We start from the raw sequence: 23,525 nt of genomic DNA on the forward strand, positions 1-23,525 counted from the left end.
AGTCACTCCATAGAGGTTTCCACTCCTCAGCAGCTTCCCACAACTTGACTGAGTGTCCTCACAATTAGACAATAATTAGGTGAGGGAAATGTTCGTTATTAAATCACCTCCATGATATCTAATTGCAGTAAAGCTGTAACATTGCAATTTTTGCTGAATTACTGGGTTTCACCTACAACACTAGGGAAGGGACAGCCTTCCAAGGAGGATGCCTGGGGATCAGATTCCTTGGACACACTGCAGTGAGGAGGTGATTTTCCCTCTGCAAATAACACAATTCATCTGAACAATGGTAATATAAAAACAACTAAGTACTGGCAATGCTCTAATAAAAAAATCCCAGTTATTGATCCTCTCTGCTCAGTCTGGAGGCACTGACAGCAAAAGTCAGATGGGTGGCAGCAAGAAAATTCTAAATTTTCCCCTTGTTTCATTTCTGTGAAGAAAAAGAAGCCCATTTTCATTGTGTGAAGCCACACTCCTCACCCACATTAGCCAGTGATGAAGAACAGTTGATGTTTCAGTTCTTTGGGCAGAACTCAGAGCTGACAATACAGGCAGTGCTGGCAGCTCAGGGAATAAAGGACAGGCAGGAAGGAAGACTCTGCTAAGCAGGAGGGGTTGGAATAATAAATAGCACAGCTCAGCTGGCCACTTCAGGCTACCAAAGAGCATTCCCTGAGCCTGAGCCCTGCCCTGACACCCTGCGTGATAAGAGATGGCAGACAGACAGATGTTTCGTGAAAATATCACCAAAAAGCTTCTCATTCAAAACACTCATTTATTAAAAATAAATTTTAAAAACCCTACAGAACACAAATCCAAGCCAATGAAAAATATTTCACAGGGTAATTTTCTTAATTTATGAATTAAGAAAAGAGGAGGGTTTAATGGTAGAATGTTAACACTGTCATCATTATCACTTCTTGCTCTGTCATTGATGGATTCTGGAGTTTTTGAAGTATACCCATTCAGGTATTTAATGGGGAAAAAGAATCACATGAGTTGTGTAAATACTTTCATTTTGTCATGAGCCAGAGGGATTTTTAATTAAGTTTCAATGACCCTCATAATCCTCACCTGCAGCCTCCACCCACCATGATGGGCCAGGAGCCCATTTAAGCCTCAGCTCTGGGGCAGGGACTTTTGGTTTCAGGTTTATCTTTGTTTCTGCCTCTGGGAAGGAATTGGGATGGTTTTTGCTGCTTAACTTTGCTGTGCTCTCCTTTTGCTCCTCCCTGTGCTCCTGGGTTGGACCTTGGACCTGGTTTGTCACTCACAGGGGCTGGGAATGCCAGGGGACCCTTTGCTGTGTCATCCTTGCCCCCCTGTCCTTGGAAGGGATAATTCCATCTTCAGTGGTTCCTCATCTTCATTCCTATTTGGCTGGTAATAATCTGTAATATTGGGAATTTTTAATGGGAGCAATTCTTTTCCTCTGTTTCTGTGCTTGGCCTGAAAAGCTGCAGCTCTGACTGGATGTGTTTGTGCCATTGACGTGGATTTTTTTCAGTCACAGGAAGAGCAAACATCCCAAAGAAAATTAAAGTGTGGGATTTCCAAGAAGGATTTTCACATAAGGTAACAAAGTTTCTGGAAGTGCCCCTGGAAACAGCAAGAGAGCAACATTCTTGTTCTTATCTCTGAGAAATATGGGTCAGGAAACCATCTCCCTCTGTCCTCTCCCAAACAAAAATTTCAGCTCGGTCCAAGTGTGAGCAGAGGAATAATTATGGGTCTTTATGTTCCTATTTTTAGTCTATACAAAATCAGGAGCTGTTTTTGTAACAAAACTTGTTGGCATCCCTTGTTCTGCAGCTCCTTGCCTGGAGGCTGCAATGCTGCTGTAGAAAATGCTCAGAGCTAAAATGTTTCTTTCTCAGGCCCAGCCTTGTTTAGCTGCTGGATTTTGGGAATTCCTCACTCTGAGCACCAGCCCGGGGCATTTCAGCTGTTCCTGACAGCATCTCTCGGCTATCAGTATTCAAATATCCAACTATTCAAATTCACAGCGTGCATGCACCAAGGAGTGATAAGAACTTTCTCCTTGCATACCAAAGAGGAGTTTTCTGCAACCCTTCCGTGTTCTTGGAACCAGATTGGGGGGAAAAGCACCTCTGGGAAGCACATGTGGAATAATCATCAACCAGGCAGCCTCTGGAGAGAATGCAGAGCCAATGAAGAAGACAGCGCAGGGACAAGTTGAAAATTAACTCCTGGCCTGGCTCCACCTCTTAACCAGCAAAGGGTGCTCTCAAAATTATTTATAAAGAAGCTCAAGAAGCCTGGGCACCCCTCAGTGGAGCTGTGTGCCCGTGTGGGTTTGTTCTGTGGTGCTGATGGGCTGCTAGGCTGTGCTGAGGGAGCGCTGAGGGCTGCAGAGCCCTGGCAGGATGAGCGGGGTGAAGGTGGCAGCCCTGGGACGCCTCTCCAAGCTGCTGAAAACCCTGCGGGCTGTGCCAGCACGGCCCTGCAGCCTGGCTGCCTGCTCCCGGACCAACAGCAGGAATGCTGCCTGTAAGTCACTGCCTCCCCTCCAAATCGGGGCCAAATGGGGGAGGCTGCCGTGGGAAGAGAGCTGGCGTGGTTGGGTGTCGTTCTTATTTGTAAGGGAATTTAAAAGGGGTGTGGGGGCCTGAATATATGTTGTATTGTGGGATCTGTGTGGGTCCGAGTTGCTCCAAACGAGCTGCAGCTGCAGGGTCCTTAGCTGGGCAGCAGCTGTAGCTCGTGAAGATAACTGAAATAAATAGGGGTGGGTCAAGAGCCCAGGAGGAGCCCCTGTGAAGACAGGAAGGACTGTGCTGAAGAGAATGGAGAAGAGCCCCAGCAGAGAGGCAAGAACAACACTGCAGTGAAGATTACAACAAAGGGGGACTTGGGAATGTGGCAAAAGGAGTGGATAGAATGAAAGAAGTGAAAATACTTTGTGGAATTTCAGGGTTCCACCTTGTTCTTTATTTCTGCTGTCAGTGGCACCGGGATTTTTGTGACTCCAACCTGTGACAAAAAGCAATCATTACTTGTGAGGCTTGGCTGCTTTCAATGAAAACTGTTCCTGAGCGTAATTCAAAACACATTTAGCACAAATTGATTCTGACTGGGAATTTCATAGCCACTGCAATGTTTGATTTGGAAAATGAGGCCTAGAACAAGCCACAAACCCCTCCAAATGTGCTGCACAGACCTCCAATAAATCACTTTGAAGTGCAAGATACTCCTGGAGGATGTTAAAGATTTAGTTATTTAAAATACTGATTAACTTGCTTCCAGATAATGTGGGGCCAGGCAGAGATTGTGTCTACTCACTGCTGTGCAGATAATGTCAGCTGAAGAATAGCAAAGAGTAATTTCTTAGAGCTAGAAAAACCTTTTGTTTCTTATTTTTTCTTCTGTAAATTTGTTCAGCATAATAACTTCTGCCAAAGAACAGAGCTGGGCTCCTCCTCGAGCATTTCATGGTTACCCAGGGTAAGAGGGGATCCCATTCCAAGGAGGGATCAGAGAGTTTCTTCCATCCAAGCACCACTGCTGATTGAATGAGCCACAACTGGTAGTTATTTTTTACTCACATTCCTCTTTTCAATTTGAGACAGATACTGTTTACTCCTTCAGCCTTCCTCTCCTCTGTGCCATTCGTGCAGGAAATGCCAAAACAAACTGATTTGGGAAATCCCTGTCTTTGGAATGGCTGGTTTTGGCAGGCAGGGAGTGGACAGGAGCTCTGGGTGAGGCAGCCTGGGGGTTACTCCACAGTTACTCACACCAGGCTTAAACAACTCAAAGGCTGACACTTTCTGCAGCTTTTGGATTCCCCTTGTGACCCTGCAAGGACAAAGGGCTTCTCCTGCACTTCACTGGGGGGAATTGTGGCATGAATGTCAAAATTCCCAGTGGTGTGGAGGACCAGGGAGTGTCTGTGCTGAGCTCTGAGGTGTCTTGTAATGACACATGGAGGTGGAGGATTCAGACATTCATTTTTTAGAATAATTGCTGGAAATGCTCTCCATGGGGATTTTTAAGCCAAATTTAGTCATTATTAGCAGAGCAGACCTGAATTTTTTTTTCCTTTCTCGCCCTTTTAGAAGCAGTTACAAGAAAAGCAGAATCCTTCAAGTTTTGGGAATTTTTTTCCCAAAGAATTGTACGAGTCCTGCAGAGCCACACAATCCAGGTGTGCCATCTCCAGGCCTGCACATACAACTGCACTGCCTCCCCAAATTGTCCAGGAGCTCCTTTCCAAGCCCTTTCCAGGCTGAGTTCCTAAGCCTGCATGCATAATTTCAGCAAGTGTTTTTATACAGGAGAAGATAAAGCCTCTGTTTGCTTTACCTCGCCAGCTGGAATTACCTCCCCCTTATCTGGGCTCAGCCACTGCCTCCTCAGCCAGGCTCCTATCTCGGCCAAACACTGTGGAGGCAGAGGGAAACTCAGCCTTTCCCAGTCTGCTGTGCTCCCCTGTCAGCTACATCTGTTTGATAAAAAGCTCTGGGCTGTTTATCAATAAACTGGCCGAAATCACAGCCCCCATCTGACATCAATTCAGCAGCACTTTCAGCACCTTGTCACGATGGGTCTGAGCCAAGCAGCCCTGTTATCCTCCAAAATCTTGATTCAGACCAAAAAAGCTTCAAGGAAATCAACCTATCTTGGATTTCCTCTGCAATATTTGCTCCCAGTGGCTGAAGCAGAGCTGTGCTCCTTTATAAAGTTTAAAGTGGTTCTTTACTGAGTTTCAGCAACGTGTATATTTTATTTTCTTGTTCAGAATGTGTTGCTATGGCAAACAGGGCTTTATTTCCTTCCCCTGGGTGGGGTTTCTCAGCTCTTCCCACTGCACCGTTTGCCCTGGTTTATCTCATTTGTAAAGAAATGAAAGCACTTGATTCAACAGGTATTTTTGTTTTCAAGGATTAAAACGTTTATTTTCATCTGTATCTTGGTCCCCACCCTGAAGTTTTACTGACCTTCATGCTCAGGAAGGAGTAGCGAGTGCATGCAAAAAATTGTGTGGACATTCTGTGAGTGATACAGGAGGGAAATAAAAGTGTTGCAGGTCTAAGTTATTTCTCTTTAGTTTTGTACCTCACCAGCCCATCATTGCTGAGAGTGTGTCATTGACTTCCTTTTTTTGTGCAGCTCAGCCCACAAGAAGTGACTTGCTCTGTTCAGCTTTGTGAAAAACTGTAAAAAACTTTTCATTTTTCAAAACCTTGCAGGATCAAACCACCAAAAAGCTTCATGAAGTTGGGTTGTTGATGGCACAGTGTAAAGCAGTGGAGTTTGAGGCTTTTTATTTCATCAGCTTTAACATACAGAAAAGGGATGGTTGTAATTTTCTGTGATTTTCTATAATTACACAACCAGGTGTAGATGTAATTTCTAAGCTGCCCAAGGTTATCAGGTGTATTTAGAGGATACATCCTGGAAGAATGGATAGAGGGATGACAGTAGTTTGTTGGTAGATGAGAATAAGTCCCAGAATCTCTTGTTGATGTTGAATATAAAACGCCTGAAGCTCCTCTGGGCTGTCCTGATGACCAGGAGCTGCCTGAAGAGTTGCCTAACCATGATCAATAGGTTGTGAAACTGTGATTAAGCCTGACTGAATCATGCTCATGTCATCTTTTCAATCTTATTGATCATCCATCTTTTTAAGCTACAGGAAGCATTCTGTTGAGAATAGTAAATTAGCCATCCTAAAAAATGTTGGGAGTCAAACTAAAAATTAATTTGCTTGCAGTTTTGCTACACAAAAGACTCTGCAGGGAGGAAGTAAAATGAAATTTAAACCCAGTTTAACATCCTGACATCACAAGCTGTTTGTACATCTCCTGATGATCAGTTTGTGATCATGCAGCCACTCAAAGCAAATTGTTGGTCAGATTTCAACCTGCTCTTACTCAACTCAGTACTTTAAACATGTTATATTGTGAATGCAATGGAAACTTCTTATGCAATGTTGGTGAAACAGGGCAAACACTTCTTGCTTGACTCTGCTTGAGTATCTGGTCCTGTCCTCATTCCAGTAAAATATTCTCAATGTTACATCAGGTTCCTTGTGAAAATGCAAAAGCACAAGGTAAAAAAAAATCTCCAAAAGAGAAATGCAGATCTTCAAAATTATTTTAAGAGAGTAATTAAGAAATATGATTGTACAGCAAGATGAAGGGTGGTGTTCTGCTCCTGGCTGCCAAAGGCAACTGGCAAAAATTAAAGCTCTTGCTTTATCTCTGCGCTTTCACTGATGCTTTAAGCTTTCTACTGGCTTTCCTTTTTTCCTTTAATTTTATTTTTTATGTGTTCTTTACTGGCAGCTGGAACAGAAAGAGTGATGAAAGTTTTAACCAGTTTCATTGAGATGTCTCTGCCTCAGGCAGTGTCAGGTGAACACTGAGTTCAGTTGAGTTCACCCTTTCACCATCCAAGGTGGGACTATTTTGACCTCTTGCCTTTCTGACAGCCAAAAAAAGTAAATGTAAATATTAACTTTTCATAACTTTTCTAAATGTGGCTTGGAGAGGGAACCCTGCTGTGCCAAGGCCATTCTGCTCTGTGCATTTTTTTGGTGTGAGGTCATAAACACTTTTTTGGCATAAGGGGATGCACTTGGTGTGAGGAATAATACTTTGGTGTGAGGGAATAAATACTATTTTGATGTGAGAGGATGCTCATTGGGTGTGAGGGGATGTACTTGATGAGAAAGAATCACTTTTAATGTGAGGGAATAAATACTCTATGTAAGGGAAAAACACTTGATAAAGGAGAAACACTTCGGTGTGAGGGAGTAAATACTGTTTTGGTGTGAGGGGATGTGCTTTTGATGTGAGGTGATGCTCATTTGGTATGAGGAACGTGCTCAATGTGAAAGAATCACTTTTAATGTGAGGGAATAAGTATTCCATGTGAGGGAAAACACTTGATAAAGGAGAAGTGCTTCGATGTGAGGGAGTAAATACTATTTTGGTGTGAGGGGATGTGCTATTGATGTGAGGTGATGCTCGTTGGGCGCGAGTTGAGTACATTGCATGTACTCAATGTGCAAGAATCACTTTTGATGTGAGGGAATAAATACTCTATGTGCGGGAAAACACTTGATAAAGGAGAAACACTTTGGCATGAGGGAGTAAATACTATTTTGGTGTAAGGAGCCACTTTTGGGTAAGGCGATGCTCTTGAGGGGATGTTCTCGGTGCGAGGGAATCCCTTTTGATGTGAAGGGCCCCGCTCGCTGTGAGGGGACGCGCTTTTAACAGGGGCACGGGGCCCACGCCGAGCACGGGAAATTCCCATCCCCACCCTGTCCTGAGCTGCTCCCGCTGCTCCGGGGCTGTCCCAGCGTGAGGAGCCGCCGAGGGCAGGCCCAGCCCGCCCACGGGCCATGGCAGGGAGGCCGTGCCGGAAGGGGCCGCGCCGAGCCGGGCCGGGATGGGCGGCGGCTCCGCGATCTCCGCCGCGATGCTGCCGCTGCTCCGCCGCGCTTGGGCGGCCGCCGTCACCTCCTCGTCCTCTTCCTCCTGCTCCTCACGGCCGGGCAGCCGCCGGTGCAGCCTCGGCGCCTGCTGCTCCTACCGCCTGCGAGACGCCCGTGAGTGCCGCTCTCCCTCAGCCCCCCTGCCCGCCCTGCCGCTGTCCCGCCATCGCTGCCCGGCTCTGTGTAGGAAAGGGAGACGCCGGGCTCTGCCTGGCTTTGTCCTCGGCTGAAGCTTCAGGAAGTGGCGGCGTTTTAAATAAATACGGGGAGTGTTTTGCGCCGCCTTTGCCTGAGTTGACCTTACGGAGCTCCACAGTTTGCACTTCACTGAGGGAAACAGGGGTGGGAGGGAAGTTTTTCGGTCATCCCTCGTGTGAGTGGTTTGAAGGTTTAATTTATTTTCAATTGCTTGTTTAGAAGACCCTGAGCAGTGGAATCTAGTGAAGTAGCCTGTAAAGTGATGCTCGAAGCATCGCGGTTTGGGGTTCGGGTTGTGTGCGGGTCACCGGGTGAAGTGAACAGCTCCACACAGGCGGCAGTTCTGGTTTCAAGCAGAATAAAGTCCTGTGGAAGTAATTCATGTACCTGTTCTGATTGTGGCAGACCCAAGCTGCCCCCAGAATTGCTGGGATTGGCTTTGACAGGAGTGGGATCAGCAGGATGAAGCAGTTTTGGTCAGGATTGGAGTGGTTGGGGTTAACTCCTGCTGCAGGAGCTCTGAACCCCCCTTTGTGCAGTAACCCCTGTGCTTTTGTGTTCTTCTAGAGCATGTTTTGCTTCCCAGTGGGAATTATCCCATGTCTGGAGTGTTCCCAGCTCAGCTGGTGCTGCTGGTGTGTAAAGAAAGCTGTAAAACAAAGCTGCCTTAAAATCTGGCAATAATGGGGAAGCATTCTCCCTTTCTGGGAAATAAGGGGACAATTTCTTTGCAGAGCATTCCGCAAAGGCAGAAAGGTACTGACATGGTTCTAAGTCAAATTACTGCACTTCCCTGTTTGGCTTTGAGTCATGCAGCTGGAATGTTTTATTTTTCTTTTGCTTTCCTGGGCACCAGCTGACTGGAATTAGCCTTTGGTGACACAGCACCTTCCCTTGCCAGAAAGTTCTGTATCCTGCATCAGCCTGACTCTGCCCCTCGTCTTGCAGTGCACCCGCTGTGGCAGAGCCCGCTGACGATTCCCGGGGGCACCCGCCAGTCTCCCATCAACATCCAGTGGAGGGACAGTGTTTATGATCCCTTCCTGAAGCCTCTGAAAATCAGCTACGACCCCACCACCTGTCTGCACATCTGGAACAACGGCTACTCCTTCCTGGTGGAGTTTGATGATTCTGCTGATAGATCAAGTGAGTAAAAACTCAGGGGGGGGAAAAAAAGAAATCTAATTAATGCTAAGAGAGGAGAAATACCTGTGTGATGTAAGACCTGATGTTGAAAATGAAAGTACAGTAAAAAAAATGCTGAGGTTTAAAGTGGTGGGGATCACGATGAAATTCCATACAGACTTCACATTTACACTGTTTTTATTACCCATGGGCATTGTGCACAAATCCCCTGCTGTATGTTGCAACTCCTTTCACAAGCCCCAGTGCTCTGCCTTGTAGGTTTTGTAATAAACTTTACCCACACGAGTCAATCTTCAGCCATTTCTATGTGTACTTACTCAATTTGAAACCTGATTCCCTCGCTGCTCTTTATTGAAGTAATCTGCCACTTATCTTTTGTGGGGCTAATAAAGATATTTACTGCACTTGAAATAATCAGCAGCCAAATGAGTTGCAGTTGGAAAGCACACAGGCTTATCTCTGTGGGGTTCTAGGGAATGAAAAACACTGGGCTCTGCCCTCAGGAGCAGGTGTGTGTATCTCTGTTGTTTTAGGGGAAGCAGGAGTGCATGGAAAATCCAACCGTGCATTCCAGCAATTTCATGTGAATAAACCTCTGACCTGAGCAGCTCAACAGAGTAAAAAAAATTGACTTAAAATCAAGATATTGCTCCCAAACCCCAGATTTTCTGTCCACTGTTCTTTCTAAAAGCTGCCTTTACCGAAGGATATTGCAGAATATAAAGGTATTTCATAAGGGTGGGTGAGCTGGTAGCAGTTGGTCAGGGCTGTTGTGAAGCACAGGATTGCTCAGCGTGTCCTGCAGGGGAAAACTGAAGGACCCTGAGCAAGTTTGAACCTGTTGGATTGGAGCCGTTTATGTTTTAAATGGCTGCTCACCATGAGAGCTCCTCCAGCTTCCTGAGGGATTTGGCAATGCCCTCGGGGAGGGAGCCTCCAGCACACAAACACTTGGTCTGCACAACACCAACATTTGTGGTTGGTGTTTGGAAAGAGGCTGATAAAACACTGCAGCAAAAAACGGTGGTGGTGGAATGCAGGGAGCTTGTGTATGTTTGGGGCTCGTTTTGTTTATCTTGTTTCTAGCTGTTCACTCGGAATATCCATTTCCAACAGGGAATAATCCATTTCCAGGAGGGAATATCCTTGTCCTTGCTCATTTAAGCACTGATATCATGAAGTGCTGTTTCTTTCAGTGAGGTTGGGTTAGAGGACAGGCATCACCTGTTACCTCATCAGTGATTTTCATTTACTAACTTTAGATTGGATCACTTTTTATCAAACAGCCTCTTGCTTCATAAGCCACACCCCACTATCTGTTGAGGATAAGATCCTGAAAAGTGTTTAGTGGGAAGGGGAATTGCCTGTAGGGGGCTCAGAAATATGCAGTATTTAATTGCACAGGAGCAGTTATTGTGGCATAAAGGTAAGGCTGCAATCATCAGGTGCTCGCCTCTGAAAGATCTTACCTGCTTTGTCTGTGAGACTTTCCTTGAGGTAAATCTTTCCCTGTGAGCATTTGCTGCCTTTTCATCATCCTCATCTTCCTTAAATGAATTCAAGTCCATGAAGGGGAGGATGGCATCAATCAGTGACAGGGCTCCAAAATCACAGAGGAGCAACAGACAGTGAGGTGTTGCTGTAAAATCCCCAGTTTTCAGGTGCCTGCCTCTCTCCTCCACCTTTCTCTCTTCACTCTTGCTGTTTCTGGTTTTTCTCACTGCCAGCTTCTGTCTAACAATCATAGAAGCCCTGAGAAGAAAGCTTGGGAACAAACAAAAGCACCACAGTCGAAAGAGAAGATGAGAGAGACACCCAGGATAGACAGAAATGCCTGAATCCTGAGATGGGGTTTGCAATGCAAGACTTGGGCTAAAGCTGAAGGTAGAGCAGGAGGAAGAAGAGGGTGAGGGAAGGTATGTACAGCGTGTGCTCTGTCTGTGTGTGGTGCCACCAGAAACCAGGCTGAACCAGAGCCAGGGCTGCAGGAAACACCTGAAGTGGTTCTTGTGGTGTTAGAGCCCCTCAAACTTCAGTTGTGTTTTGAAATTGTCAAGGTTGTAATTTGAGAGGAGATGCTTCTGAAGGGACTGAAGTTTCTGTTTGTTTCCTGTCACTTTCTGGTGGCCACTGCAGGAACCTGAGTCCATACACGTGTCTGTGCCTGAAGTAATTTGTGAGGCCAATGCTCAGGTGGATGTGGTTAATAACACAAATTTGTAATCACTTGTGGGTTTGCATCATCACAAACACAGGAGTGGATCGTGTTAGAGCACAGAAACTTCACTTCTGGGAGGCTTGGCTGTGTCACCCACGTGTTTATCCCACCCCTTCTCCAGCACAGAGTCCCAGCATGGTTTGGGTGGGAAGGACCTTAAAGCTGATCCCTGATTTCACCCCCTGCCATGGGCAGGGACACCCCCCAGTCCCTCAGGATGCTCCAAACCCTGTCCAGCCTGGCCTTGGACACTTCAGGGATGGGGCATCGTGATCTCCCAGTGATGCTCAGCATTGCATTCATTCAGGGCATGAAATGAATTCAATGTCACTTTGCACAGCTCCTTTTAATTTATTCCTTTTTCACACACAGGCCTGTCTGGTTCAGATTTCAAACCTGCTGGCTGGCTTTCAGGAAAAAAAATAATACAAGAAAATCTTTTAATGCCTCTCATTGTTTTCTCCTTAGTGTGGAAGTGATTAACTTATTTCCAAAAGCAGTGTTGGGATTAGGTGCTTTATACCAAAGTTTGCTGTAAAACTTCCCCTGTCCTACAGTTCAGTAAAAAGCAGCAGCTGCTGATGGTTTAGTGCTGGGTGAACCCTTGGAAAAGCTCTTTTCCAACCTCAATGGTTCCCTGATTCTGTGTTATTAGCCCTTGGGAAGCAATTAGGGTTTTTTATTTACCAGATGTTCTCATTTCTTAATTAGCAAGATGACTTTGCAGGATGGTTTTGATCCAGACAGGGAGGGAATGAGTGGAAGCAGAAAGCTGGGCATGGACTTCATTCATGTGTTTGCAGAAGGATGGGAGGCCCTCTGAAATCAGCAGAGCAGACTGAAGTTTTGCTTTCACTCATTGATGAAAAGGGCATTAAATCTTTCAGAAGCTTGCCCAGGGCAGACTGGATGTTTAAATCCTTCCTGAACAGCTTGTGGGCACAACAAAACATATTTCTGGCTGACCCTTGTTTGTGCAGTCTGGAAGCTGTGCTGAAGCAGGATAAGATGTTGGGATTTTTGTAGCTTGCAGGAGACTTGGATGTTTGACTGAATACACTGATTTGTCTGGCATTATTTGCTTTTTGAAGTCTTGTCATGAGAAATGTCAACATTTTTCACAGATCCTTGTGGGGATGTCACTGAATGCATTTCATGGATGTGTCACTGCTGTCACCTGGTGTCATGGTTTGAGCCTGGCACAGAGCCAGTGCCCCCCATGAAAATGCCTCACCCTGGTGTCTGCTGTGAGATGTGACCAGGAATAAGCAAAACAGGCTCCAACTTAAACATAAAGAACACTTTATTACCTACACTACAGGAAAATAGGGAGAGACTATAAGGAAAAGGAAAAAAAAAAGAAATTGAAAACCTTACAAAAAAGCCACTTTCCTCCTCCCCACTCCCTGACTTTCCCAATCCGATACATTCTCCCAAAACAACTGCCCAGCCTTGGCCCCACACTTTAGTATACTCAAACTTCAGTTCATGAAGAGGAAAGGAGTCCTTCTTGTTCCATAGGCTTCTCCTGGAAACACACTGAAACCTCCTGTGCTTCTCTGTCACTTCGGCACCGCCCGGAAAAAAAAAGTCCTTTTGCCGCTTGTGACATCTTCCTTCCATGCCCAGTGCTCTCACCACTGACGCATGGACCAGAGCTGCTTTTAGGGTTGTCTTTCAAGGATGCCTTGTCTCACTCCAAAAAGGCACAGTCTCTGCCTTTGGGACATCTGTCCCCCCCATATTTTTCCAACCCCCTGGGGCCGGGGGGTCCTCACGAAGAACCTTCCTGGTTTTGAGGCACTGCCTCCCCCTAAATGCAGTCTCTGTGTCACAGGAACAACTGAGTCCATGGCCACAAGAAAAGTCCAGCCAAAAGGCCACTCCAAATCATCTCTCCCCATCCAATCATCTCCACATTCTTCGGGCCAGGTCCTTGTCTTATCTCATCTCCTATCTCCCTTCTTATTCAGCTTCGAGGAGGATTAGCATTTTTGCAAGGCCCCAGTCATGCAAGAAAGGGTTAAAAGTTTTCAGTCTCTGTCTGTCGGTCCCGGAACGACTCCCACGCACGCTGCCCACACGCTGCCGCTGCGGCCGGGCAGTCTCCCTCCTTCTCCTCCTGGCTGGCTGCTCTCCTGGGGGGGGGGGGGGGGGGGGGGGGGGGGGGGGGGGCTGGCCGCCCGATGTCTCGATGTCTCTTGGGGCTCCTCCACCCTTCCATCCTTGAGAGCCCCCTCAACCCCCACCTCTGTCCAGGCCCCAGGCCTACCGCATGGCCGCCCCTCCCCCGCCCAGCAGCAGCGGGCCGGGCGGGAGAGAGATCTGACCTCTTCGCCCGACGATGTCCAAAAGAGAGAGTTCCAAGGGCAGTGCCTTGCTTTTAACCCCTGTGTATTCTCGGAGGTGTGTCCAAACCCCACTGGCCACACCGGACGCCAGTCTCAAACCCAAAACCTTCATTGGTTTGACCACAGCTTCCCAGAATTCCCACTCCTTCCTGGTCAAACCACGACACCTGGTCAGGCAGTCCTGACACTCCTGCTGGGACAGAGGGGTGACAATGTGACACCACTGTGGCTGTGCCAACCTTGGTGCCAGCTGGGAGAACATTCCCTCGAGGGGAGATGGATGGGGAGACTTCACTCATCTCCACTTTGGTGCAGGGAGAACCAGAATGTGTTTCCTTGAGTAATTTGGTCATGGCAAAGTGCAGACAGGCACTGTTTGAGCTGCTCCACCTTGCAGTTTTTTCCAAGGATTTACTTGTCTGGCCAATTCTAAATCATATTTATTAACATGTGTGTCTTGTTTTGTTTTCTAGTCATCGTTGGAGGCCCCTTGAAAAACCAGTACAGGCTGAAGCAGTTCCACTTCCACTGGGGAGCTGTCAATGACTGGGGCTCAGAGCACACAGTTGACTGTAAATTTTACCCAGCAGAGGTATGAGATGGAATCCTCAACAATGCAAACACTTAGCTCAGGTGTGTCTGTGAAAACTCCCAAACTGAGGAATTGCAGTTTATTTTCAAGGGCTACAGCTCATCTGTTGTTTTATTCTATAAAAATTCATTTCCACTGTGTTTTCTGGAGAAGAACAGCCTGAAAATTGGACTGAAAGTGAAAAATCACTTTGTTTATTGTTACTAAATATTTCAGAGAAACAAACATACTCTTATAAAACATTACCTTATTTTCTGTTTGCAACTGATGAACAGTTACTAAAATAGCAAAACTTTGATACTTAAGTAACTGCTAAGGAAGAAAACGACAATAAAGAGGATGAAGCCAGTGAGAATGTGAAACTGTGACAGCTTTGACCACAGTTCTTTGCCAAAGGAGAAGTTGTCAAGCGATGATGGGTTATTTTGAAGGAGAGTTTCTCTCCTGTTGCTGTGTTCATGGTGCTGCTGCCAGCTTGGCAAGATCCTCATTAACAGGGAGGCTGTGATTGAGTTTTTGGGCTGGGGTATTTATTTATCACACAAAACCCCTCCATGTATTGGCTGTGAGCAGGGCAGAGGAAGATTGCTGTGTGCAGGAGGATGTTCCTCAGGAGCACAGGGTGCTCTGCTCCTCCTGGGAAGGGAGGAAGGAGATGGAACACTGAGTTCTGTGCCTGTGACCGCCATTCCTGGAGGCTGCCACAGACTGAACCTCTTTTAAATGCTGTGGGTCTTAACTATTGCTTAAAGCAAAAGAGAAAAAAGGAAGGGAGGGACCATTATTTACCAAGAGCACTTTGTTCCTCATTTCTGTGGTTTGTGAGGAGCTCCCTGAGTGCCTCACCCTGCTGGGATCAGCAGTCAGGTGTGGTGTCTGAGCTCTGGGCAGGGGCTGATTTCTCCCTTTTCTCTCTTTCAGCTGCACTTGGTGCACTGGAATGCTGTGGAGTACCCGAGTTTTGAGGAAGCTGTGATGGAAGGGAATGGCCTGGCTGTTATTGGAGTGTTCCTAAAGGTAATTTCATTCTGTGGGACCAGCTGTGATGGGGCCTTTCCATTTGCATTCTGTTCAAGCCAATTTAGGGCAATTAAGGGAAGGCTGAGAGGGGATCCCATCAATCCCATCAATGTTCCCAAGGGGTGTCAGAGGATGGTGCCAGGCTCTGTTCAATGGTGCCAGGATGAGGAGCAATGGCCAGAAACTAAAAAAAGTTTCACCTCAACGTGAAGAACTTTCTTTTGAGGGTGGAGCAGCTGCCCTGGGAGGATATGGGATGTCCCTGGGAGGATATGGGATGTCCCTGGGAGGATATGGGATCTCCCTGGGAGGATATGGGATGTCCCTGGGAGGATGTGGGATGTCCCTGGGAGGATGTGGGATGTCCCTGGGAGGATGTGGGATGTCCCTGGGAGGATGTGGGATGTCCCTGGGAGGATGTGGGATGTCCCTGGGAGGATGTGGGATCTCCCTGTCTGGAGACTTTCCAGACTCACCTGGATGTGTTTGTTCCTCCAGCCTTGGGCTGGATGATCTCCAGAGCTCTCTTCCAACCCTAAATATCCCGTGATTGTTGTTATGAAAACATCCTAAGGCTGATAGGTAGAACTGATTGATTATTGATCAGGTGATTGATTGGCCAACCCCTCCTGTCCCTGCAGCTGGGAGCGCGGCACGAGGGGCTGCAGACCCTGGTGGATGCCCTGCCAGCAGTCAGACACAAGGTCAGTGCTCTGGGGTGTCCCACCCGTTGTCACCCAGCAGAAAGAACACTTGCAGAACCACAACACACCCAGAAAAACTTTCTTCCTTAAATTTTACCGGGAGGGGCTGAGTGACACCTTGGAAGTGGGAAGGGAGGCTGATTTTTCAGGAGGAATTGGATACTTGAAGCTTTCCAAACTCTTGAAGAAATGCTGCTCTTGAGATTGTTTCCCTTACAAGGACATGCTTAAGTGGGGGTTTATTTACTGTGGGGTTAAGGCTTTTTGATTTTTGTCTGATCTTTGAGGAGGTTATTTCCTTTTTTATAAACACTGAGTTTTCTGCTGGGGGAATGGGATCGTTCCTGGCAGGCTCCTGCCAGGAGAGGGAGCGCTGAGTCCCTGACAGAAGCATTTCCTCCTTCCCCTGCCCGTTCCCTTCTGAAAGGACACTCACAAAACCACATCGACCACTTCAGCTTCTCATCTCATCCAGCTGAAGTCGCTGTGCCTCTGCTTCTCACAGCAAGGAGATTGTAAAATCCAAATAAAACAGGTTTTTATAGCAGAGCAGTGACAGCTCTGCCAGATAAACACCAAACATGTCAGTTCAGTGCCAGAAGACCTCCCCAAATCTGAATGGACATCTATTGTGATAATATAATAATTTAAAAGAAATTTAGCCAAGATCCCCCAGTATATCCTGAAGCTCCCTCAGGAGCAATCCTGGGTTTTGAATCTCCTGATATCCCACATGTGGGAATGAATTTTGGAGATGGGAATATTTGATTTAAAATAAACTTCAGTCCTGTTCCTGCTGCCTAAAAGCACATGGTGAAAAGTAAAACACTTTGTTTGCAGTCTTTTAAAGGTCTGGCCCAGCTACCTGAACTTATCCCACCACTTCTTCCCTCTTTTTCCTGGTTGCATCAGCTCCCACAAAGCCTTAGGCCATTGATCCTTCTCACTCCTTCTTTCTCCTGCACTAAATTCCTAATGTGGGGACAGTAGAAATATTTAACTTCTGTCTGCTTAGAGCTGCCCCTTACACCTCAAACCCAATTTTACAGAAATTTGGGGGATTTAAAATAATAACATTATTAATATTCCCAACACCCCATTTCCCACAACATCATTTTTAACCACACTGTCAAGATATTTTTCAATTTTCTATCCGTTTTTTTCTCAAAACCCCTTAAAAACATCCTTAATTTTTTGTTTTTTCTTTGCTGTTTAGGACACTGTGATCGAGTTTGATGTCTTTGATCCCTCGTGCCTGCTCCCTTCCTGCCCTGATTACTGGACCTACGCTGGCTCCCTGACCACTCCTCCCCTCACTGAGTCAGTCACGTGGATCATTAAGAAGAAGCCAATCGAGGTGGATGAGGATCAGGTAAATCTCAATTTTCCTTTCACATCACACCTCTTGCTGCCACAAAGGTGCTCAGAACCAGTTTGCCAGCAATTCTCTGTGAAAACACAAAAATTCTGTTTTCAGAGATCTGTGACTGTTTCAATCCAGGATTTGGGGAGGAATCCTGGCATTAGCAGCCACTAATACTGAAAGACCTCTCCAAGATGTTTTTTCAACTTTTCCATCTATTCTCAAGAGTTTTATTTTGATATGTGATACAATTCTGGAAGCTGCCCCTTCAAAACTTGGGGAGTTTTAGGAACTTATTGGAATTCTCATAATTTTGCTCTCCTTAGCATGATGCAGCCTTTTTATGGAGGGAAGGGAAAAAGGGAAGATTTTGTGAGATGGAAGTTGTTAACAGAGAACTGCAGGCAGAGTGTGGCATTCCTTTAAATTGAGAATTTTCTCATTTTTTCTTTTTTTTCTTGGCTCTTTACTCTCATAGCAGTGACTTACCATTGGAGTGGCCTTGTGAGCATTAAAAGCTGATTTGCTGCTTTATTTTAACCCCAGTTATAACCCAGTGAGACAACAACCTGGGCATTGTTGGGGTTCCCTCTTTCCTGGGTGCCAGGGAGGCTGTAAATGGAGGTTGGATGAAGTATTTGAGTGGGAATAGCTCTTTCAGATGTGCCACTTTTGGGATTTGATTTCCCTAAGGAGAGCAGGTGACTGATTATTCCATGTTGGTGTAGATAATGTGACAATCTTTACCAGCAGATGTGGGTGCTAAAACCCCTGAGAACACAAACCTAGCACAAACTTTGGTGCCACATCTGGGATTTAATTTCCCTAAGGATAGCAGATGATTGATAACCCTTCCATGCTGGTGTGGGTAATGGGACAATCTTTACCAGCAGATGTGGGTGCTAAAACCCCTGAGAGCACAAACCTAGTGCCACATTTGGGATTTAATTTCCCTGAGGATAGCAGGTGACTGATAATTCCATGTTGGTGTGAGTAACAGGACAATCTACCATCCTATGTGGGTGCTAAAACCCCTCAGAACACAAACCTAGTGCCACATTTGGGATTTAATTTCCCTAAGGATAGCAGGTGACTGATTATTCCATGCTGGTGTAGATAATGTGACAATATTTATCAGCCAATGTGGGTGCTAAAACCCCTGAGAACACAAACCTAGTGCCACATTTGGGATTTAATTTCCGTGAGGAGAGCAGGTGACTGATAATGCCATGCTGGTGTGGATACCAGCAGATGTGGGTGCTAAAACCCCTGAGAACACAAACCTAGCACAAACTTTGGTGCCACATCTGGGATTTAATTTCCCTAAGGAGAGCAGGTGACTGATAATGCCATGTTGGTGTGGATACCAGCAGATGTGGGTGCTAAAACCCCTCAGAACACAAACCTAGTGCCACATTTGGGATTTAATTTCCCTGAGGACAGCAGGTGACTGATAATCCTTCAGTGCTGGTGTGGATAATGTGACAATCTTTATCAGCCAATGTGGGTGCTAAAACCCCTCAGAACACAAACCTAGCACAAACTTTGGTGCCACATTTGGGATTTAATTTCCCTGAGGACAGCAGGTGACTGATAATGCCATGTTGGTGTGGATACCAGCAGATGTGGGTGCTAAAACCCCTCACAACACAAACCTAGTGCCACATTTGGTGCCACATTTGGGATTTAATTTCCCTAAGGAGAGCAGGTGACTGATAATTCCATGCTGGTGTAGATAATGTGACAATATTTATCAGCCAATGTGGGTGCTAAAACCCCTGAGAACACAAACCTAGTGCCACATTTGGGATTTAATTTCCCTGAGGATAGCAGGTGACTGATAATTCCATGCTGGTGTGGATAATGTGACAATCTTTATCAGCCAATGTGGGCGCTAAAACCCCTCAGAACCCAAACCTAGCGCTACCTTTGGTTTCACTCCCCTCTCTGAGAACCAACTCCTGTCCTTGGCCACGAATTGCCCGTTTGGGGAGTTCCTGGGAGGTGACAGGAGTGGCCCTTTGTGCTTCCCAGCTGGAGGCCTTCAGGACGCTGCTGTTCTCGTCGCACGGCGAGGAGGAGAGGAGGATGGTGGACAACTTCCGCCCGCTGCAGCCGCTGATGGACCGCACCGTGCGCTCGTCCTTCCGCCCCCAGCTCGGCCCCTAAGCTGCCCCAGCAGCTCCCCTGCCATCCCTGCCCTTCCCTGGCTGGCCCCAGGAAAGCTCTGGGGGGTTTTAGTTTTGATTTTTTTTGAAGAAGTGAGTGGTATTAACTCTTAACTTGCTCCGAGGCAGGGGTGGAGAAGGGATTGTTAAGACAGTTAAAGATAAGGACTGCAGAGATCCTCCCCTGCTCCTGCTCTGGATTGTTCTGTGGTTCTTCAAATGCTCTTTCAGTGCCTTGCATGAATTAGTAATCCTGGGTAAAAATTCTTAAGAAAGAGGATGTGGGAAGCAAAGAAAAGTATCAGGACTGATCAGATCCTTTTAGGGAATTATTTGATGTTTGGCAAGAGAGCTGGAAGGGAACTAGCTTGTCTCAGAGACATTTTACCTTCTTCCTTTCTCCTTGGATGAGAGGAGAAGGACAAAAATGACTTCCAGGATCTCTTTCCATTCTGTTGGCTGCACATTCCATGTTTGATGTGGGTGCCCACTATAATGACACCACGAGCCAGAAGACGTTTTCTAAAACCTTTTAACAACTGTAGAAGCTTTGGCAGCTTTTGTTTTCCTGTGTTAATAGTCTATCAGGAGAAGAGAATTCAATAGTGTCTCAAGACTGGCAAGAACAGCAGATTGGGTGAAAATGTCCAATTGATCCCAGGAAACTGATCACATCAAAGGAAAGCAAGATTAGATAAAGCCCAGCTGACCCTCCTAGTGGGATCAGGAGGGCAAAACCCCAAACCATTCCTCAAACCAGTGCCAGGACAGTGTGGACAAAACACAGCACTGAGAAAGGGTTTTATTTCAATAACTCAGAGCACTACAGCTCTCTTCAGTTTTCCTATAAAAACACTTACCCAGCCTCAGTATTTTCCTATAAAAACACTTACCCAGCCTCAGTATTTTCCTATAAAAACACTTACCCAGCCTCAGTATTTTCCTATAAAAACACTTACCCAGCCTCAGGACCAGTGGGGACCAGTTTGTTTTTATTGCACCTTATGGTGACAAGGTCCAGTGGGGTTGGGATTGATTTGTGGACCAAGCAGAGCTGCTGTGTGAGCCCTTCCCAGGAGCTGGGATCCAGCAGCCCCAGGGATCACTGACCTCTCACATCCCACTAAACCTCATTTGCTCTCTGGCCTGTATGCTCTGCTGTATTCAGCAGATTAAATTCCTGCACCACATTTCTGATGAGGAGCAGCTCTGTGTCATCTCCATGGGTTGTGTTTCAGGAATCTTTTCAGGAATTTTCCCTCCCTCTGTTTGATTCCTGGTGGGATTCAGTGAAGCCACAACCTGGCTTGGCAATGCTAAATCCAGTTTTCCAATTGGTACTTTGGTTTTTTCGAAGTATTCAGTTTCAAAGCACCTTAACACTTTCCAGTGTGATTTCCCTGATGATTTTAGGGGTTTCAGATCATGTTGTTGAAGCAGTTGAGTGCCCAGATCCTGCCTTTCCCCCCTCAACAGCTCTACCTCAGGCTGTTGTTCTGCCACAGTTGTGCCTCTGTCCCTGCATTCAGCTGAGTGGCTCTGGGTGCTGGAAGGAAGGAAATCTCCCTCTATCCCAGTGCAGGATATTTTTCCAGTTGGGAATTCAGTGGAACTCTTTGGTTTCACCATTTCCCCAAGCCCTCCCTGCCTGGGGAACATTTCCATCCTGGCTGTGCCATCTCCCTTTGGATGGGGCTGGGATTGTGGAAGGTGTCCCTCCCATGGCACTGGGTGAGCTTTCAGGTCCTTTCCCACCCAGACCATTCCATGATTTTCTGATTCCACCATCTCAGTTGAACTCTGCAGGCTTTGCCATCACCACTCAGAATTTTAGCTCCAAAATCACACCAGTGATGATTTTGCTGGAGAATGATACATTCCAAAGCAAAGCTGGAAGGAATATCTGCAGTCCAGGGAACAGGAAAAGAATTATTTTACTTTTTGCCTGAATGTGTAGTAATTATGATCCAGTCATTAAGTCTGAGGTATTTATTCAGTGCTGTTCTGAGGAGGACCCTGGACAAAGATGGCAGCAGCTCAGATATTTTCTACTCATTAATAGAAAAAATTGTAATACAAAGACATCTTAATGTTGCCTTCTATTTAAAACCAGAGTTGCCTCAGCACCACTGGGCTGTAAGTGCATCAATCTCCTTATCATTTATTAATGGATCTTTTTAAAAGCTTTTATAAATGCTCAGTTTTTAAATTGCTTTTGTAATTTCCACTGAGGTTTTGGATTTCTCTTATCCACTCAGAAGAATGGTTGATCCAGCTTTCCAAACAAACCCAAAAACCAGATTATTTAGGGAACTGCCAGGGTTTAACTGTTTAACTCCAGCTGCTCTGGAATCCCACAGCAGCCTCTCCATGCTTTGCTCCCCTCAATCAGATTTTCCTCCTGGATGTGCAAATCCCCTTTGAACCACCCTGCATCCATCAGAGGGAGTGTGGGATATTCCCTTCCCAGTGATGCAGTTCAAGTTCTCAGAGAGATTTATTTAAAGTTCTCACAGAGATTTGCTTTGTTCAAGTATTGCCATGGAAGCTTTGTTAGGGAATAGTGAATTTCCAGTGATGCAGTTAAGCTGTGTCCATATTTACATCAAATCACACCTATTTTTACTGACAGAAAATAAAGAAATTCCAATTATAGCACTGATCACTTCAAATATCTGAAAACAGGGTTAATGTAGATAAAAAAAAATAACTGTAAAGAAGTTTTACAGGGTTTTACCTTTTTTTTTTTGTTGTTTTTGCTGTTTCTTGAGTCCTGCATTTATGTGTAGTGTTTGAGCATCTCCTTTAGGCAGGCAGGAGCTCAGCTGCAGGGCACATTGTTGGAATTAATCTAGAAATGAATGTACTGATGTTTATTTGTTTGGGGTTTCTTTTTTCAGTTTTAAACTTTCCTGTTACAATGACTTTTTTGACCTTGTGAATGTAAACTTTAGGAAAATAATGGTGTTTAAATCAAGAGATGGGATAGAATCCCTGTGCCTTATTCTCTCAGTTCTGTGTGGCAAGATGATTTGATTGTTGGGTTAGGGCTGATTTTGCACAATTGAGTTAAAAAGGAATTTTTGGGCTCTTTTGGGTGGCACAATACAAAAGGGTCAAAGCACATATTTGTATTTTCCTTGCTTAAGAGTCACTTTATTATAAATACTGCCCTGGGAGGCATTGCTGGGGCAGCAATGACAGTCACAGGAATAACTCTGGGACAGCTCCCTGCCAAGGCAGGAGGAGGATGAGGAGGTTTGGAGCTCTGTGCTGGTCTCACCCCAGCTGCCCTCAGGATTCCTCTGCTCTCACCTTGTCCTGGCTGAGACAACGTCCTTGGTGCTGGAGTGTTTGATCCCTGCTCCTGCATTCCAGAACTTTCACTCTGCAGGCGTTCCTGCCCACCTTGGTGCTGCCTTTTCTGTCAGGGATCACAGGAGGGTCTCCCCTGGTTTTGGGAGCTCCAGAGCTGGAGTTTGCTTTGATCTCCACAGGGTTTTAGAGGACTGGAATTCAGCTTTGGATGAAGGGTCCCCTCGTGCCTTAATTTGGGATGTTTTAACTTGTATTTCCTTTTGTTTTGTGCATCTTGTTTTTGTGGCCTTTATGACATTGTGTATTTATTGTGTGTTACCTGCCCGACCATAACTGAAATCAGTCTGCAGACAACACCTGGAGCAGGGAATGCTTTGTTTTCCTGGGATCCAGGCCCTTCCCCAGAGATTTTCCCTGATGTATAGAACCCTTCAGCTGCTGCATTTGACACTGTTACATTAGTGTGCAACTACAATAAAGGAACAGAGAAACCCACGCCTGTATCTCGTTGTGTAATTAAGCTTTTCAAGTTTAAAAAATATCAGATTTCCTGTCAAGAAAAGATTAGAATTCCTGATTGGGAATGCCCCAGTTCATTAGGAGCAGAGTCTGATCAGCTGTCAGATGTTCTGTGATGCTTCCAAGGCCTGAAAGGCTCTGCTGAGCTGGGTCAGAAGGAAAGCACAAAGAGCTCTCTGTGCTGCTGGAGGGTGTCCCATGATTGATCACACCCAGCCAGATGCCACAGGCCGTCTCCAGCAGCATTCCAGCCTTCCAGGACCTTTCCTGAGCTCCTTCCTTGGCCACTGCCCATTCAGCTGGACCTGTCAGCTGAGCTCCTTCCTCTGTCCTGTCATAAATCTGAGCCTGGAGCTGGGTGGTGTGACCCAGCTGCTGCTTGTGGCTGCAGAAATGCTATCAAGTAACCCTAAAAAACCCTTTAAATAAATTAAATTGTTGATACCAATTAGAA

General features: G+C 46.0%; 1 protein-coding gene across 8 annotated transcripts; it reads left to right on the forward strand.

Moving 5' to 3' along the window:
* The first annotated feature begins 1,162 nt into the window (after positions 1-1,162).
* CA5A (carbonic anhydrase 5A) lies at positions 1,163-23,295 on the forward strand. 8 transcript variants are annotated; one of them, XM_064723138.1, is made up of 9 exons: positions 1,163-1,267; positions 1,514-1,581; positions 1,884-2,517; positions 8,621-8,818; positions 13,861-13,979; positions 14,901-14,996; positions 15,641-15,703; positions 16,920-17,075; positions 19,101-23,295. In XM_064723138.1, the coding sequence occupies exons 3-9, from the start codon at positions 2,394-2,396 to the stop codon at positions 19,233-19,235; spliced, it is 891 nt and encodes a 296-aa protein (XP_064579208.1). In that variant the 5' UTR covers positions 1,163-1,267; positions 1,514-1,581; positions 1,884-2,393; the 3' UTR covers positions 19,236-23,295. The 8 variants fall into 8 exon arrangements, with proteins under 8 accessions (XP_064579208.1, XP_064579210.1, XP_064579207.1 ...); XM_064723140.1 differs by having other exon boundaries at positions 2,013-2,517; XM_064723137.1 differs by having other exon boundaries at positions 1,164-1,267; positions 1,464-1,581.
* The last annotated feature ends 230 nt before the right edge of the window (positions 23,296-23,525 follow it).

This window comes from Zonotrichia leucophrys, chromosome 11 (genome assembly GCF_028769735.1).
Source record: "Zonotrichia leucophrys gambelii isolate GWCS_2022_RI chromosome 11, RI_Zleu_2.0, whole genome shotgun sequence".
Lineage (NCBI taxonomy): Eukaryota > Metazoa > Chordata > Aves > Passeriformes > Passerellidae > Zonotrichia > Zonotrichia leucophrys.